The following is a 16,076-nucleotide window of genomic DNA, read 5'->3' on the forward strand; positions in this document are numbered from 1 at the left end:
AATAAGCCAACACACATGCAGGTTCTCTCGTGTTTATCAAACCCAATTGATTTTGAGGTAATACACAAATAACAGTCACAATACATGAGAATGTATTTCTAAAACAGACTTAAATCTAGAGTTTTAAAAAAACCATAGGAATTCCATAAAGGAAAGGTATTTTACAATGTTCAAGAGGCTGTATATGTTTTAAGTATATGTACAAAGTTAAAAATATATTGAATATGCCCAAAAGTTGCTGCAAAACAAAAGACTCTGAAATACATAAAATAGACTTTGAACCTTAATTTACAATCTTTTATCAAGACTAACATATGTTGGATTTTTTTACCCTGCTGTTTTAGAACGTAACTAAGACCATTTTTTCACACTTGCAAGTACGTGTGGCAGGTAAAACTTCCTATTTCCATTATAAACCATACTCAGACAATGCCTGAAGAAGCTTTAGGCCTTTTAATCAAACAAATTACAAAAATAGTCGTTTTAGCTGAAATGTTCGTACTATGGGAAAAAAATAAATAAATAAAGTTCCGTGCCCAAATACTAAGACAGGTTTTTAAGACTAGAAGTCATTCATACTTTTAGTTTTTATGGTGAAGTTTATTTTCCTTTTATCGTACCAAGAGTATCAAAAAAGTATTACTGTCGTTATAAAAATGAAGCAGCAGAAAGCGCTCGTCTCCCTGCAAGACAAGAACATGTAAACTTGGCGCGTCTGCATCGCAGCTCAGAGTATGGTTTCTAAGTCAGTACAAGCGTGACTTCAAAAACAGTTCTGGCTCGGCAATACAAAACATGCAGTGTTCCAGCTGCTAAACTGATGCTCCACGGGTGCCCCAAAAAACACCAACGTGGAGTAGAGGTCTGGGAGGCAGTGCTTGGTGCTCCGGCAACATCCCATCAGCTGAGATCAGCTGAGAGCTTGATTGACGGTAGAGGATGCAGAGTAGCAGAGCTGGTTCCTGATCGGATGAGCTGGTGTGCAAGTCTTTCCCAAAACAGGACTACTGTCAGTAGGTCCTTCTGTCGAGCGTAGCTCAGCCGTCGTTACGACTCATATTCCCAACATCGCGAGCCGACTACACAAACCTACAACAGCTTATGGTTCAGAATCTCCCAAACCATTCGTCTTCTGAAGTAGGGCATGTGGTTCTGTGGAGTAAAGAGAAGTCATGCAAGACATTTGTAGGCCACTATCACGATGACATGCAGATTAATCTGTGTTTGTGATTACCTGTGTGAATGTGATTGGCTTGTCTTTGGTAATGTAATCTGCATATTTGCATGTGAACATTCCACAGTCACTACCATTCATCTGCTGTGGGATTTCCTGAAAGCAAAAAGGGGGGGGGGGGGGGGGACAAGATGTTATTCCATGATGCAAAACATATCTGTACAGGTCTGACAGGATATTTTATTCATAACAATTAATATCTAATTACTGCTTGGACTTTGCTTTGAAAATGAAAGAATGATTTCTTCCTACATAAGCATACAGCATCATGAGAAATGTTGTTATTGAGAATGCAATAGCATTATTAATAGATTGTTTGATATTTCAGATGCATCACTGCACCAACGACCTAGCTCACTTGTGAAAGCATAAACAAATAAAAATCAGAGTAACACAAAGCAACATCGTAAATTATAATGCTGTTAATGAGAAACGCAGTAAATTATGAACCAAGACAAACCAAAATTGGTCACTTGACGGATGTGCCAGTGAAAGAACAGAGGCTTTATATCACAGATGCAAATTAAATACGTGTAAAATCTAAACAAAAACTATATGAATATCAAAGCTAGTCCACAGGTTAAGAATGCTGCAGTGCAGCACGGACGTGGACATGCTGGAGGTACTACTTGCTCCTAGAACTTTCTGCTGATAATGGAAACCCGTCCAAAACACATGCAGTTTCATGACAACAATGAAAACAGACGACTTCATGCTAACCGCCCTCATGTGTTTAGGACTTACATTGCGCTTTTTGCTGTGCAGAGTCCAGCCTACGGTATCCAGTTCTTTGCCCTTCTTGTCCTTACTTTCCTGTTGCAGGTATTTACTGGGGGAGAAAGTGAATTACTTTTGATACACTTTGATGGCTCATATCAACTATTTTACCTCTCTAAATATACATCCCATTTAACAAACAAACACATACTGAAACTCACAACAACATTCTGCATGCTTCATCGTTGTTTCCTCCCATAGAATCAAAGTAAATGACAGCCTTTTTGCGGAAATCCACCACCTAAGAGAAATAGTTGCACAATAAAAAAACTGCAACATAAATGATTTTGACAACAAAGATTGCTACTTCCAAGTTTGCAATTACGGTCATTAAGACTTACAGAGAGGCACCAGTGCACCCCCAGGTGGACAGGAACCAGCAGGACGTCTTTAGAAAAGATGTCCATCTTCTTGGTCCAGCGTCGGACAGCAGAGTAGCCACTGCTGCGCAGCTTTGGGTAGAAAAAAGTGTTGAACGTATTGACTGATGGCAGGCCGGGGTCCTTGCTGCGCTCCACCAGCAGGTTCATGTAGAAGTTGATCACCTAGGCGATTAAGGAGGGAGTGTTTAAATTAACTGTATGACTCAGTTGTGTGACGATTATTACATGCACAATATAACCACGGCCAAGTATTTCTGTGAACATTGTGATGAATACATAATCAAAACAGGGGTGTGTGAGTCTGGTGCTAAATGAATGCTTGCTGATCATTGACACAGATCTGACCGTGAGGATCATTTACACCCACCTCATCATTGAGCCAGTTCAGGTTGCTGAGGGTCTGCAGGTCTTTACGTGTAAGGCTGAGACCAAAACCTTCACTTAAAACTTCATGGTTCCCTCCTCTCAGCCCCTTGTTCACTTCAGCCTCCATCTCCTGATCACAAAGAGACAGCACACAAATATTAACCTTTCTTTTCATTAGATATCAATTTGTTCCAAATATCATACAGCTTGACAGCCAGCAGAAACTAAAGAAATGTGTTTTATTGTAAATAAATTGTTTTACTTTTAAATATAATATTTCAATTTGTTCTGGTCTTATTGTTTTCAACCAAAGAATGAGACTAAAACGTGTGGAGAAAAATAAACTATCTGGTCTGAACTTAAAGGCCAAGTTTGTTGTTTATATTCATTACAGTATTTGTAGCTAGTGCTGCTTGCTACTTTCATTCAAACAGTTTTCAAAATCTAGCAACCCTGGCTTTAAGTAGCATAGAGCACTGAATGTCAGCTGGAAGGAATTTACAATAAATCAACATGCAAAACAATAGGGCAACCATTTAGTCACTCTTTACTTTACTTTTTAGAAAGGAAGAAATAGGAAAGTCAGAAATACTATAAAGACAGTATTTTGTCTCATCGAAATAAATTATATACACAGTAAACACTGCATACTCATTAAGACAATGACCACACCTCTGTAAATTCGGGGAATTCGGGTTTCTCTGCTAAAGGCTTTGATTCTTCTATCACAAGAGTCAAAGGAACCTCCTTCTCCAACGGAACTCTGACATGGACTTCCACATCTGGGCTGCGTTGTGACTCGTCAGACAGGCGCTGAGAACCAGCAACGACATGACACAGATTAGTGGGATCAGAAGAGATCGCGATACAACCGATTGGATAACACTTTAATCTGAAAGAGAGCTTCAGTGGTGCATCCTCACCTGCCGCAGCAACAGGGCAGCCAAGGTCTCCTGCTCTTCAATGTGTCTCCGTCTTTCTCTCGCCCGAGAGTCATACATACTCGTCCTACAGCGACAAAAGATACACGTTTTTCTCTGTTCAAACATAATTATCAGTCATTTATATAATCTAATACATGGGAGTGTACTTACAATTCTTTGATCCATAACTCTGCTTGGAAACATGGCACACTGTAAAAATACAGAACTCAGTTAACGTGTACACAACATGTATGACATAAGTCATTGTTTTTACTGCACCAAGCATCACAGACGTAACATGGTGTCTGGGTCAATACAAATTAAATAAAAATTTAGAAGTAAAGTAACAGCATCCAACGTGAAATGTAAAGACATCGTGGACATTTTTAAATGTGTAATCATGTTGCACATTAACTACAGTGAAATGTAGCTGGTCAAGTAAAGACGTAAGTAACAAAATAGCAACACTGAGTGAAGAACCGCACTAACCTTGAGCGGTCTTGCTTTTTACCCTTTTGCTCATTTATAATAATTACACAGTCACCATCATGAGCTGCAAGAAAAGACAAGGACATTACAAGCAAAGAAAGAGTACAGAACCAAGCAAATATTCAATTCACGACATCTATATTTCCATTAAGTACACACAAACACAAAAAAATGACCTGATGATTGTGTGTCCTGAGAAGAGTTATCCATAAGAGCAGATGGAGATGGAGCTGCTGTGAGAGTAGCTGCTCTGCTGGAGCTGGGGTCTGTGTCCAGAGACCACATCTGGATCCCCGGCCTATTGGAATTCCACAACGGGCTGGGCAGGTTGCTGGAGCTCTGGCTGGACATCCCTGTGGGGCTGGGGGGACTGCTGGGTCTCTCTGAAGTTCCTCCTACTGGTGACCTCGTAGGGGAAGCTAACTGTAGCAGTCTGCGGCTCGTAGTCAGGAAGCTGGTACTGATGAGAAAGTGAAGAGTACGCCGATGAGAGAGCAGGCACTTATATACAGTCCAGAACAGTCAAAGTGACAAAGGATAGAGATGGAACTAATCAAATGTATTTATCATTCTTATTCACTACCCACATAAATGTAGGGAAGGTTTGTAATCGGAGTAACGATGGACAATAACTGGTAGTTGTATGCCTTGCAGACCAGTTCCAACTATAAAGCATACATGCGACTACCATTGAGCATCTGTAAATAACTTTCAGGCTACGCAGAGTAAGCAACTGACACAAGAACTGGAGTTTTGGATAAACCACCACTGTTGATCTTATGCTTATGGAGCCACCCACTGGCCTGTGACTGCAATTAAACAGAACACCTTCTTCTGTGCCACACACAACCACACACACACACTCTGTATTCCTTTGCATATTTCATGGAGGGTTTGGCATTGCTCAAATCGACTGCATTGGTATGAATACGTACAAATCTCTGTGCGACCTCACAATGGCGTGTGAGCTGCCGTTGTGATGGAGAGATGACTGACCACCAGAGACCATGGTCAGAAGCTGCCTGTAGACCTCCTTCTCCTCTTCACAAACCGACTGGACAAACAGAGAGGAAACCAGTAAATAAATGAAGACATGTAACAACTGAGTGAGCAGGAATTACATTTGTCCTGGTGTCTGACCTGCTGTGCTGTGCAGCGAGGCCTGGCATTGTGCATGCGCCCAGATGAGGAGCTGTGTGCTGGGCTCTGCACCACTTTGATGGGAACTGTATTCTCGTACATACTAGTGCAGGAGCTGCTTGCCACTCCACGAAAACTGCAGACAGAAAAAGACAGTGTTGTAATCACACAGTATAAAAACACATCGTATAACAAAAAGCAACTTTTTAAATGGGAGAAGTACAAACAAAGATACGATACCTTGGTGTTGCAGATGGTCGGAGGTTTAGGGGCCTGCCTAAACGTGGAGATGGGTGCAATTTTGGGGTGATGGAGGGTGACATGTTGACTGAATGCCCATTTATTTTTGGCACTTCTCGATGTGTAGGACTCATGCACACTTGTCGCCTACAGACTTTTGATCCCATAATGTTCTTGTCATTGCGCAACCATTCTAGAGTTGATAAACAAACAGTAGAACAATTAACTTCTTTCCGATGGCTTAAAACCTGCACAAACTTTAGCTACCTTGATGCAAAAGCTTAAGTGACAATTTTACCCGATTTGGATGTTTTCCACTCCAATGTTGTCGAGGGAGCAACGAACGTCTCATCCAGACAGTTCCTTTCAACAATCTTAAAGCAAAAGCACACGTGACTTCTTTAAAATCAAGGCGAAACATGTTTTGACATCTCAACAGTCAGGCCCCAAACATTTATTCCTTACCGGCATCCGAGCCCAGACTGATGCTGATGTGGAGGGCTGTGGTTCTCCAGGCGGTGGACCAGGATAGGCAGGCAGTATATTGCTCAAAGTAGGGCTTACATTGTTTCTCATCCATGTAGCCACACTGGAGCTGTGACTCTTAACCCCTTCAGCTGCAACCTTGACTGTGTCAATAAGATCTCCTAAAGGAATTTAAAACAAGACGACATGATTGTAAGTAACATAATACTGATTATATCGCTACATACACTCACACCATAATATGTAACAAAGTTAATTATTAATTACCCATTCGAGATTTCTTTACGATTAAGCCATCTTGGTCGATGTTATGTCCATCTTCCAAACTTAAGGAAAAAAACAGATAGACGCTTTACAGTTAATAAACACATTCCGTCCATTTCGACAAAACTGATTTCTTCAGCAACAAAAAAACGGTTGAAACGCAAAATGACCAGCGAGGAGATAAATGGCTGTTCTACAGAAAGGTTACACGGACTCATAAATAACTTAAAAGCAAATTGGGGTCGGTCTTTTTAAATACACTGACTTGTGGTTACACACGGGAGTAATGCTGTTACAGCTCATACCATTCAAGTGGTCTTTTCCTCCTTAACGGAACATCACCCGGTCTCCGGTGTCCGTCAGAGTCCTCCACAGCTGGTTCACCATTGCGAAGATTGGCAAAGCTCGTTTCTATCCATTCGTAGATGTGATTCAACATGGCTCAAAAGTTTTAGAAATAACGCCGCTGGTTTAAAGATAAATCGCTATGGCTACTTTAAGTCTACCTGTCGATATAGTCAAACCTAACGAAGCCAGTGCGCTTCATTCGACTGAAGTAGGTTAGCTGAGGCTGTTTCAAAAGCTAACAGTCCTCACGATTATCATTTCACAAATGAAACCTAAGCGTTGGCTACTCAGTTGAGAATGAGCTAGTTGCCTAGCTAGCACACTATGCTAACTACCGCGCTAGCTAATGTTGCTACGACGCGGCTAATTTATGGAAGTATGTTTAAATTCCAGCAGGAATGCGACAAGTCGCAACCAACGCGTTCGGAAAAACAGTTATCATTTTGAGTCCCACGCTAACTTATTTATATATCCCTAACGTGACTTTTAAAAGCATATAAACTCGTTGAAGAATATTATCTCCCGCTTCTTCCTCATTCAAAACCACAACATGGCTGAATAGGTCGCTCAACCATCGCACATTGTGATTGGATGACTGGATGCTGTGAATCTGAGTGTACCCGTCTGCTACTGGTTGATTGCAGACTGGAGGAGACCATTTAATATTACGTCACACGCCGGCTTTGACTTCTGAACACATGTAGACCACGCGCACGCAATTATTTAGCGTTACCGCTTTCATAGCCTGTGTGTCTGTCGCACTCACGCACGAACACAATTGCGTGTAGAGTCGATCTTGTCTGCTCTGATTTTTTTCTAATTATTATTTCAATGAATTGATCCGAATTTTATGCCAAGCTCATAGCCACAAAGTGTGTTCTCATAAGCCTTAATCATTCATAAGGAGACGAACATGTTTTGAGTATTTCTCTAATTCAATTGACAGACAGCATACATGCAAGCCAGGAACCCTGCTCAGGATTAAGACCAGCTACTATGCCAAAGCAGCACTATATGACCTTTACCTATTGCCATGGTACTTAAACCGGCCCCGAGGGAAACCTGAACAGACACACAGACATACACAATTGAGACAAAAATATATTATGATAAATACATTTACAATTTGTGCTATTATGCGTTCACAAATCAATAGACGCCTACTGAGCTACACATTAAAATGACCATTTGTCAGGGAAATACTTCAAAAATAGAACTATAGCTCCAAAATAAACATAGTGGAAGAAGCAACCTTATACACAGCTGAAATAATGTGAAACGTAATTTATCAGAGGACCAGAGTGCTGGTAATTAACACATAGAAACTGCATCACATTGTAAAGCAGGAAGTGTGTAAGTAGGTGATTACAGGAGAATATCCATAATATTTTGAAAGACACCATAATACTGAGATGTTTAGGTTGAAAATATAAAAAGGAAGTTAAGCTCCCTTTGATATGAAAAGTGGCATAATAACATTTTTCTTAGATGGTGTATCATGATTAACACAGACTAAAGGTACTGCTACTAAAGGTAATGTGGACGTGTTAGGGCATTTTATTACTTATTAAATCAGAGATACTCGGTGAGACCATTCAGACACATTCACCCTTTAATAAATCAATACAATAACACTAATGTGTTGGTCAAATACAGGGTGCTCTAAAAAAACAATACACTGAATCAATATCAGTACATAAAGGTAGTCAAAGGCCACTTTAGACTACTTATGAATTCATATCAAGCTTCAAAGTCACCATTTTATATCACAGACTATCTGAAATATATCATTCTGTCATAAAAAAATAAACTTCAAATGTCATGAAATATAGCTTTCAAGCCCTTCCACAAAAACAGGCCTTATCAAAAGTTACATTAAATTCATGCTTGTATGGCACTTTCATCTTTATATTTGATTATCATGTGAAACCACTTCAGACCAAATAAAGAAGTTTGAATAATATCAAGACCGAAAACTATAATGTCAACAATCAATCTTTGCCCAAACTAAATGTCTTTCATGGAGAGAAAAAATATATCTACACAAGCTTCATTCAAAACATTTCAGGTTCAAACACATATTAATAAGCAAATGACATACAAATAGTAAACAACAACAATGGGAGTGCTTCAGAGTTAAATTAAGTAAAACCAACATATAGACCATACAGCATACAGTAAATATGAGGAACAAATCAAGGAAAGATGATCAAATCAATGAATCATATTTCTAAGTTGTCATTAAAAAGATGACATGTCACCTATTTCCCCAAAACAGCATGAGTTTCTTGTAATTCACAGTATTGAGACAACATTGGATATGCTTGAAAACACAGGAAACGTATATTTTTATCATCACATTTGTGCTTTCAGTCATTAAATCACCACTACCAACAATAACCCAATGATGTGATGCCTAGGCATAGTTAGAGATTTTTAAGAGTCATGCATAATGTGTTATCGATCACATACCTCTCAAAGAGCACTGACATCTATTTTTTGCAGGACATTTGTGACACCTAAGCAGGTATGGACATAAAGACACCCACACAACTTCAGATGAACTCTCACGGTTTGTTTTATCGACGGTTAATGGAGTAAGATCACCGATTGTTTTTTGCTGGTTAAGCTCGTAAGCTAACCATAATGTGGTGTGGGTTTACAACATACTAGAGGGGAGGGGAAGGTTGTAGACATTTTGGATGTGAACACTGACATACATCTATGTACATGTATAGCTGTACGAGAGATTCACAAAGTATTTGTGGCCTTATCAGTATCAGGCAAAACAATAAAGCCATTACAATTGGAAGCATTGTCGTCACAATCATGTCTGCCTAGATTCCCATCCCTTACAGAAAGGTGGGGCGTTGCTTTACTCTCGTTTTGTTCCAAAGATTTGGAGGAAGAAGGAGAAGATGTAGATGATATCTAGATAGATGTTGAGAACGGCAAAGACGTACTCTTCTGGACTCATGGTGTAGCGCTTGTTCCCCATGAGGAGCTGGGTGTCAAATGCCAAAAACTGCAACAGACAATAAAACAGCAAGTATGACATCTTTCTGTTTTTCTGATTCTGATAGAAATGGTCACACATTGTTGACTATCAGTGATGGCTTGACAGAGTATGCACCCTTACCATTGTAAACAGTATGGCTCCAAGGACAGCGTAGGTGGCATCCAACCAGGGTACCTAAATGGCAAAAGGTTTCTTGATGAGATGCGATGCCAGTGTTTTAAATGTTTGTCAGACTTCACATCTGCGTTTGATAGAACTATGTCCTGATTGCGTGAAAATCCTCCACATTCCAGTCTCACATGACACAACTGATGTGACTGTCTAATTTGACCGTCATACTTACATATTGAAAGGGAAGGACGAGTGCCAGCACCAGTCCAGACATGACCATGACCATGCAGAAGACAAAGAGCACGCCTCGGTATGATGTCACATCAAACTAGATGGAGAAAGCACATGAAATCAAACCTATGTTAATACAACAGTGGGAAAAGCTGACATGTGAATGATATTTGCTCTCCATCATGCATACAGCATATCAAATAATATATGAGGTACAGTAAGGGACCAATTGTTTTTTTCCTCACCTTAGTTTGGAAGCTGAAGACTGTGACCAGGAGACAGACTGCTGCTGTGATGCCCAGACACATCACCACTGACTTGGTGTTATAGTAGCTATTCAAACAAGAAACACAACTTACTGAAAATGTTTCAAGAAATTTTAAACAGAATACACAACACAGTTTTATAAAGGCCTACATGACTGGCTACATGTACAACCTCACATACTGTAAAGGAAATACATGGCTGCCTTATTATCTGGATGCAAATGGGGTCATGCCAGCTAAGGCGAGAGTCTAAAGGAGAGAGAGACAATGCAAAGTAACACAAGACAATGACATAAAACTGTGAGCAATCATACAAGTGTACCTGGACAACATCCCTGTCATGTAGGAGAGTGAGAGGGTCTGCAACAGAACATAATAGCCATGTAAAAATGCAGGTATTTGTTCAAATCTCTTTTGACAAGTCATAACCGGAGAGCATTACATTTTATAAAATGTATCAATAAAATAGTTATGGATCATTTAAAAGCTGTACTTACAAAGATGGCGAGCAGAATCAGATTCCATGGAAACTGTCTCCTGTAGGAGTGAGTAGAGTACAGTTTACAATCACAACACTGTTTTGTTCTGTTGATGATGTGCATTTAATTTTGAGACGTTTTAACTTACCTTGGTGCAGAGCAGCAAGATAGGGTCAGATATGTGACAAAGAACACAGCACTGGTGAACAACAGGAACATCGTTAGATAGAAGTGACATGAACCAGAAAACGTACAGAGTGACTGAGTATTACTGAGTTGAGTCTCATCTACTTACTAAGAGGCCCAGTACCAGCCAGGGTTGGATTGAATGTAGTCTTTCACTGGGTCACTAAAAGGAGCACAGTCTGAAGTGAGATCACTACCCACAAATACTTTTTCAATATTGTAACACATGAGAGACAATTGAAAAAGACTGGTCTTACACTCACCAGAATGTGAAAATAGCCACAATCGCATTAGTCACCAAAAGCTGGATCATCAAGATGGCGTACACCTAAAAGAACGCAATGAAAAGATATTGCATTGTCGTACATGTAGTGGCATGTGCTGAGCAGGAGAAGTTTAACAATATTCATTTGAGGTCAATTATAAGTGATGCACAACAGAGCTAATACTATAATCAATAAAGCTTTCTGATACCTTACGGATGAAGACCCTCCTGATGTTGCGATCATCCCAGGTGAACTCTGTGAGCGTCTCAACATCATTGTAGTGAGGAGCACTGGTGCCTGGACAACACATGTATTTGGGACTTTTTGGTGGTTAAGATGTATATGCATAGCAGTCAACACATACTTCTGTAATCCTACGTTAATGACACACTAACTTTATGATCAAATATAGAAGGACAATGTGCTGCCATACCTGCAGTGGCTTCCTCATAGCTGGGAGGAGTTGGTGACGCCAAAGCTTCTACACTGGAGCCATTGGTGGCCTTGTTTGCAAGTGACATCTGACACAGTAGCACAAAAGATGAACAAGTTGTTACCTTTTTAGATTATGGTGAGGATGAATCAAATGTTTCAGATACTAATCGGTGTTGCATAATGCTTTAGGCACTGTTCCCTAGAGTGTCAGCAAAGTAACATGATCATTAGTGTGAATTTTTAACACTGTTCTTACCATTTGGTTGACAGAATATGGGGCACAAACTGACTCGGAGACAGTTTAGCTGTACGTTAGTTAACTAGTTAGAGCTACAGAAATAAAAGGGTTGTCTTGGTGACGCATCATGGTAAAACAGCCTGTGACGCATTTCATTCGATAAATTCAGGAAACTCAACTGCTGAGCATTGAACACAACTGCACAATAGATATAAAAAATACAGCACTTTATGTAACAGCTATTATTTTGTGGCTCAAAATGCGAATATACTGCGGGACACAAAACCATTAAAATCCACTACCCAAGTTTTAGTTACTCATTAAAATTACTCAATAATCTGCAATATGGTGGTAATTACTGAAAAGATGCATTACCATTAAGCACAATAGTCAGACTCCAGGGCTGGAGTAGAGACACGCACATCAACTCACTGTTATGTAACAATCTCGACCTCATACAGAAAATCCTAATCCGTCAGACGTAAACATTGACTGAATGACATTGAAGCACACTCATACCTTGCCCTTTGTCATGATTGCTGTCTGTCGCGTCCTGTTCTACCAACCAGTCAATGGGGCTCAGGTGTCTCCTTCTTTATTGATGTCGTTCTTGCAGAGTCTGAAGGACTGAAAGCTGTGTGAAAGGACCTCAGATTGATAGTGCTGTTCTTGCCTGCTCAGACTGGACACACTATCTGACGATTTAGTGACGCAATTCCAAAACAACGCCGTTAGGACTCGTGCAGATACCCCTCCCTCACCCACAGAGTGACGTTCTAGCAGCATCTAGGTGACGCTGCATCATAGAGAAAAGATGGGACTGTACCACAGCAGCAGGGAAAATGGGAGAGGATGGATGCCTGCATATAGGCCATTAGAGACGTCCAGAGAAATCCGGAAATATGGTCTGCAGCAAAACCTAAGAGAGAGTGACATACAACTTGGCTCAAAAACGCTTTCTGTGAATATAAATAGGACTCTTGCATTTCAATTACCGGTACCTAAAACACAAATTACCTTTTTCAGTAAATTCAGTAAAACACATTAACGCTGAAGTTTTTGTTAATTTTGAATAAAATAAAAATGTAGCTTGAGCAGCATTAACATCACATTTTCCCTTTAAAGAAAAGATACATTCAAATATTGCACTATTTTGGATTATTTGGAAACCCAAACTGATACTACTGAATACTTAAATTCCAGTTATATCCAAAAAATCCAATATGAATTATGTACAATATGTACGCTTTTATTTAAAAGTGTAAAGATCACAGATAATGAGAAAATATCCCAAAGATGATGCAAAAGAAGTATTCAAAGTAAAACCAACAAACTGTACATTTCTCTCTTCAATAAAACAGACAACATACAGAAGTATTGCAAGAACTGATGTTCAGATACTGGTCTACTTTTTTTTTAAATACATTTTGAGCTCTCTGTAAACTCTTTTCATGTCTGTTTTAACATATGATGGAACGTCTATATATTACTGATCAGCCCATCTCCCTATTGGTGCACACAATGAGGCAATACTGTGTTATCTGGAATAGTTTGAGACACAGGAGTTTTGGACATTGCAGCACATTACTTGACAAATGAAGGTCGATATGGCTGTTTCCAAAGAAGCCCCACACAAACAGGATTAGTAAAAGTATCTCCCAAAAAAAAACACAACTAAGAAGCAACATGGTAACAAGTACAAATAAAATGAAATGTAACTGAATTTGTAATCCCCCCCCCCCCCCCCCCCATTTGGACTTTGATTTCCTTCAGTCCTGTATTTGGCAAACTATAGACTTATGATCATTGGAACACATGTGGTCTCTACTTTTAGTCGCACAAAACAGGCATGTTACATTCAACACCAGTCAAGCATAAATAAATATGTGGTCCCTCTCCTCAGTACATGTCCCCCTCGTCTCTGGTTCCTTCCAGTCTCAGGTCTGTGTCATTTCTGCCCAGAGTAAACAGACTGACTACAGCCATCAAAGCTGCCAGCATCATAACAGCACAGCCTCCAAACATGTGTCTGGTGCCGCTACCCTCCTCCCCGCCACCTGTTCCTGATATCTCCCCATGAAGCGCCAGCAGCCCTATGCAGGCCAGCAGGTGCAGAGGCAGTCTGAACCAGGCCAGCACACTAGCCCTCTTCTCCTCTGGGACCACCCTGCTCTGGAGAAAACTGACAGCAGGGAAATAGAGCCCACAGGCCAGCTCCAGCAGCAGGAAGGCCAGAAAGGATTCATGAGGTCTAGGTTGGCCTGGGGCAGTGGAGAAGGTCAGCATGAAGAGGGAGAAGAAGGCCATCAGCACAGCCAGGCAGAGAACATGGCCAGGCTGTAGACAATAGCGTGTGGAGGTGGCTACTCGGTACAGCAAGGAGCCGGCCATGCTGGCAGCCATCAGGCAAGAGAACACTATTCCCAAAGGAGGCCCATGAGGGTCCAGTACCGGGGTCCACAGGAAAACAAAAATGTAAAGGACACTTTCAAACAGAGCCTGCACTCCACCTAAGAGCATGACTCTCCTGTCTGACAGCAGGCAGCGCAACCCGTCATGGCAGCTGCGTGAGAAACGGGCCCTCGCAGACAAACGGGTCACGCCTCCATTTGGAGTGCCAAGAGGCAGTTTTTGTTCGTCCCCTCTAGGACGGTCTTCAGCCTCTTCCTTGCCCCAGTCGGTTAGCACCACCCAGCCACAGCATGCCAAGCAGGGCACAGCCAGGAGAAAGGGAGCCACCGGCCCCAGGTGGAGCCATTCAGCCAGCAAGTTAGCCGCCAGCCCTGCTCCCACAGCGAGCCCGTGATTCCAGGTAGCAGCTTTGGTGAAGGTACCGGGGATCCACTCCTTGGGGAAATCGTGGACGACTACATGCCGGTGCACGTACCAGGCTTCAAATGTGGTGGTGAGCAGGGATGTGGACAGACCCCCCAGGATCCGACCCAAAATCAAAACAAAGTAGTCTGTGGACAGCTTGGTGAGACAACACGCAGAGTAGGACAGGCAGAAGAGAAGACATGTCTGTCTGCGACCCAAGACTTGAGGGAGCCAGCCTGAAATTGGAGCAAACAGAACACAGGAGGCCAGGCCACACACATATAAGATGGCTATTTGGGATTCCAGGAAGCTGTAGTGACGGTAGAGTTTGTAGAGGTAAGGACCCTGGAGCCAGTCTGCCCACAAAGCCAAAAGGTATGCCCGAAGGAATACGCTCTGGAAGCGACGGAAAACTGGGTTGGCTACAGCAGGAGTGGACTGAGGGGGGACGAGGCGGCGTGCTGTGAGCTCGAGGCCAACACACAGGGCAAGCAGGAAGATGATGGCAAGATATGCTGTCACCAACATGGTGTGATAGTCGGCACCCACTTGAGGTCAAACCTGAAGTCCTGGTCCGTGTTCAAATCGCTTCCTTCTATTTCTCAGCACCTGTGGAGATACAAGGCGAACAAGTACAGAAAGAAGAGTTACCAGTGATCAAGTTAGCTATAGTAATTAGCCATGTTAAATCCGCAGCTAACTTGGCTAATTAGCGTTTACTTTTAGGAATCTAAGTTAGTTGACTAACACTGCTCAATAAAACTGAGTTTACCAAGCCAGTTACAGCAGTAGAGTGTGGGTTACCTTCATCAACGGCGGAAAGCCCGACTTGCGTCAATTCAGTTTTGTTTACTTAAAACACGTATACAGCTGAGAGTGCCTAACGTTACATGCTAACGCTAGCCTACAAGCTAACCTGCTGCCGACGTCAAGATAAAATAGTTATTTGCATCACTATCGTACCATACGTTTTCCACTTCTGTAACATGATATCTTACCGTGCCATTTGACAGCAGGCCCATATTAGTTACACGACGTACAAAACACAGCAAAGTGATGGTGTTTGATGAGCTGTGGCAGCAAACGCACCAGTCACTTCCTGGATCCAGTATCCATTATTTCACCACAAGGTGGCATCACTATGCTTTGCTTTCTGATTTCCAGCGGTAGGAGAAAGTTATGTCATCTGTCCACACATCCCGTGTTGCAACTTTTTCAGAGTGCCAGTCCACTCTTAAGGTTGTATTTGATTAATTTGAATTACTTATAGTCCGTTATTTGAAGTAGCCCAATTGTTTTTTTAAACGGCACACATACTCTACTGATGTGTACAACATGCTATAAGGATAATGAACTATGTTGTTTTGCTCTATCTGAC

The 16,076-nt window shown here is 41.4% G+C and overlaps 3 protein-coding genes across 3 annotated transcripts; all 3 read right to left on the reverse strand.

Moving 5' to 3' along the window:
* Positions 1-438: 438 nt before the first annotated feature.
* Positions 439-7,170, reverse strand: senp1 (SUMO specific peptidase 1). The gene is made up of 18 exons (XM_079274484.1): positions 6,608-7,170; positions 6,306-6,364; positions 6,018-6,199; positions 5,851-5,926; positions 5,553-5,745; positions 5,313-5,448; positions 5,108-5,226; positions 4,349-4,632; positions 4,173-4,236; positions 3,855-3,893; positions 3,684-3,768; positions 3,433-3,573; positions 2,762-2,890; positions 2,353-2,556; positions 2,173-2,252; positions 1,979-2,063; positions 1,235-1,330; positions 439-1,152 (listed from the first exon to the last, which is right to left on the reverse strand). Exons 1-18 carry the CDS (start codon positions 6,739-6,741, stop codon positions 1,090-1,092), a joined length of 2,169 nt encoding a protein of 722 aa, XP_079130610.1. The 5' UTR covers positions 6,742-7,170; the 3' UTR covers positions 439-1,089.
* Positions 7,171-8,301: 1,131 nt separating this feature from the next.
* Positions 8,302-12,531, reverse strand: LOC306780803 (protein lifeguard 2-like). The gene is made up of 12 exons (XM_079273298.1): positions 12,401-12,531; positions 11,642-11,729; positions 11,417-11,505; positions 11,206-11,270; positions 11,052-11,105; positions 10,905-10,955; positions 10,775-10,814; positions 10,600-10,637; positions 10,257-10,344; positions 10,013-10,108; positions 9,790-9,843; positions 8,302-9,675 (listed from the first exon to the last, which is right to left on the reverse strand). The coding sequence occupies exons 1-12, from the start codon at positions 12,413-12,415 to the stop codon at positions 9,526-9,528; spliced, it is 828 nt and encodes a 275-aa protein (XP_079129424.1). The 5' UTR covers positions 12,416-12,531; the 3' UTR covers positions 8,302-9,525.
* A 656-nt stretch (positions 12,532-13,187) lies between these two features.
* mfsd5 (major facilitator superfamily domain containing 5) lies at positions 13,188-15,803 on the reverse strand. Its single transcript, XM_079273389.1, has 2 exons — positions 15,697-15,803; positions 13,188-15,307 (listed from the first exon to the last, which is right to left on the reverse strand). The coding sequence occupies exon 2, from the start codon at positions 15,224-15,226 to the stop codon at positions 13,781-13,783; it is 1,446 nt and encodes a 481-aa protein (XP_079129515.1). The 5' UTR covers positions 15,227-15,307; positions 15,697-15,803; the 3' UTR covers positions 13,188-13,780.
* Positions 15,804-16,076: the final 273 nt, after the last annotated feature.

Source organism: Melanostigma gelatinosum (genome assembly GCF_949748355.1).
Source record: "Melanostigma gelatinosum genome assembly, chromosome: 8".
In the NCBI taxonomy this organism is placed as follows: domain Eukaryota; kingdom Metazoa; phylum Chordata; class Actinopteri; order Perciformes; family Zoarcidae; genus Melanostigma; species Melanostigma gelatinosum.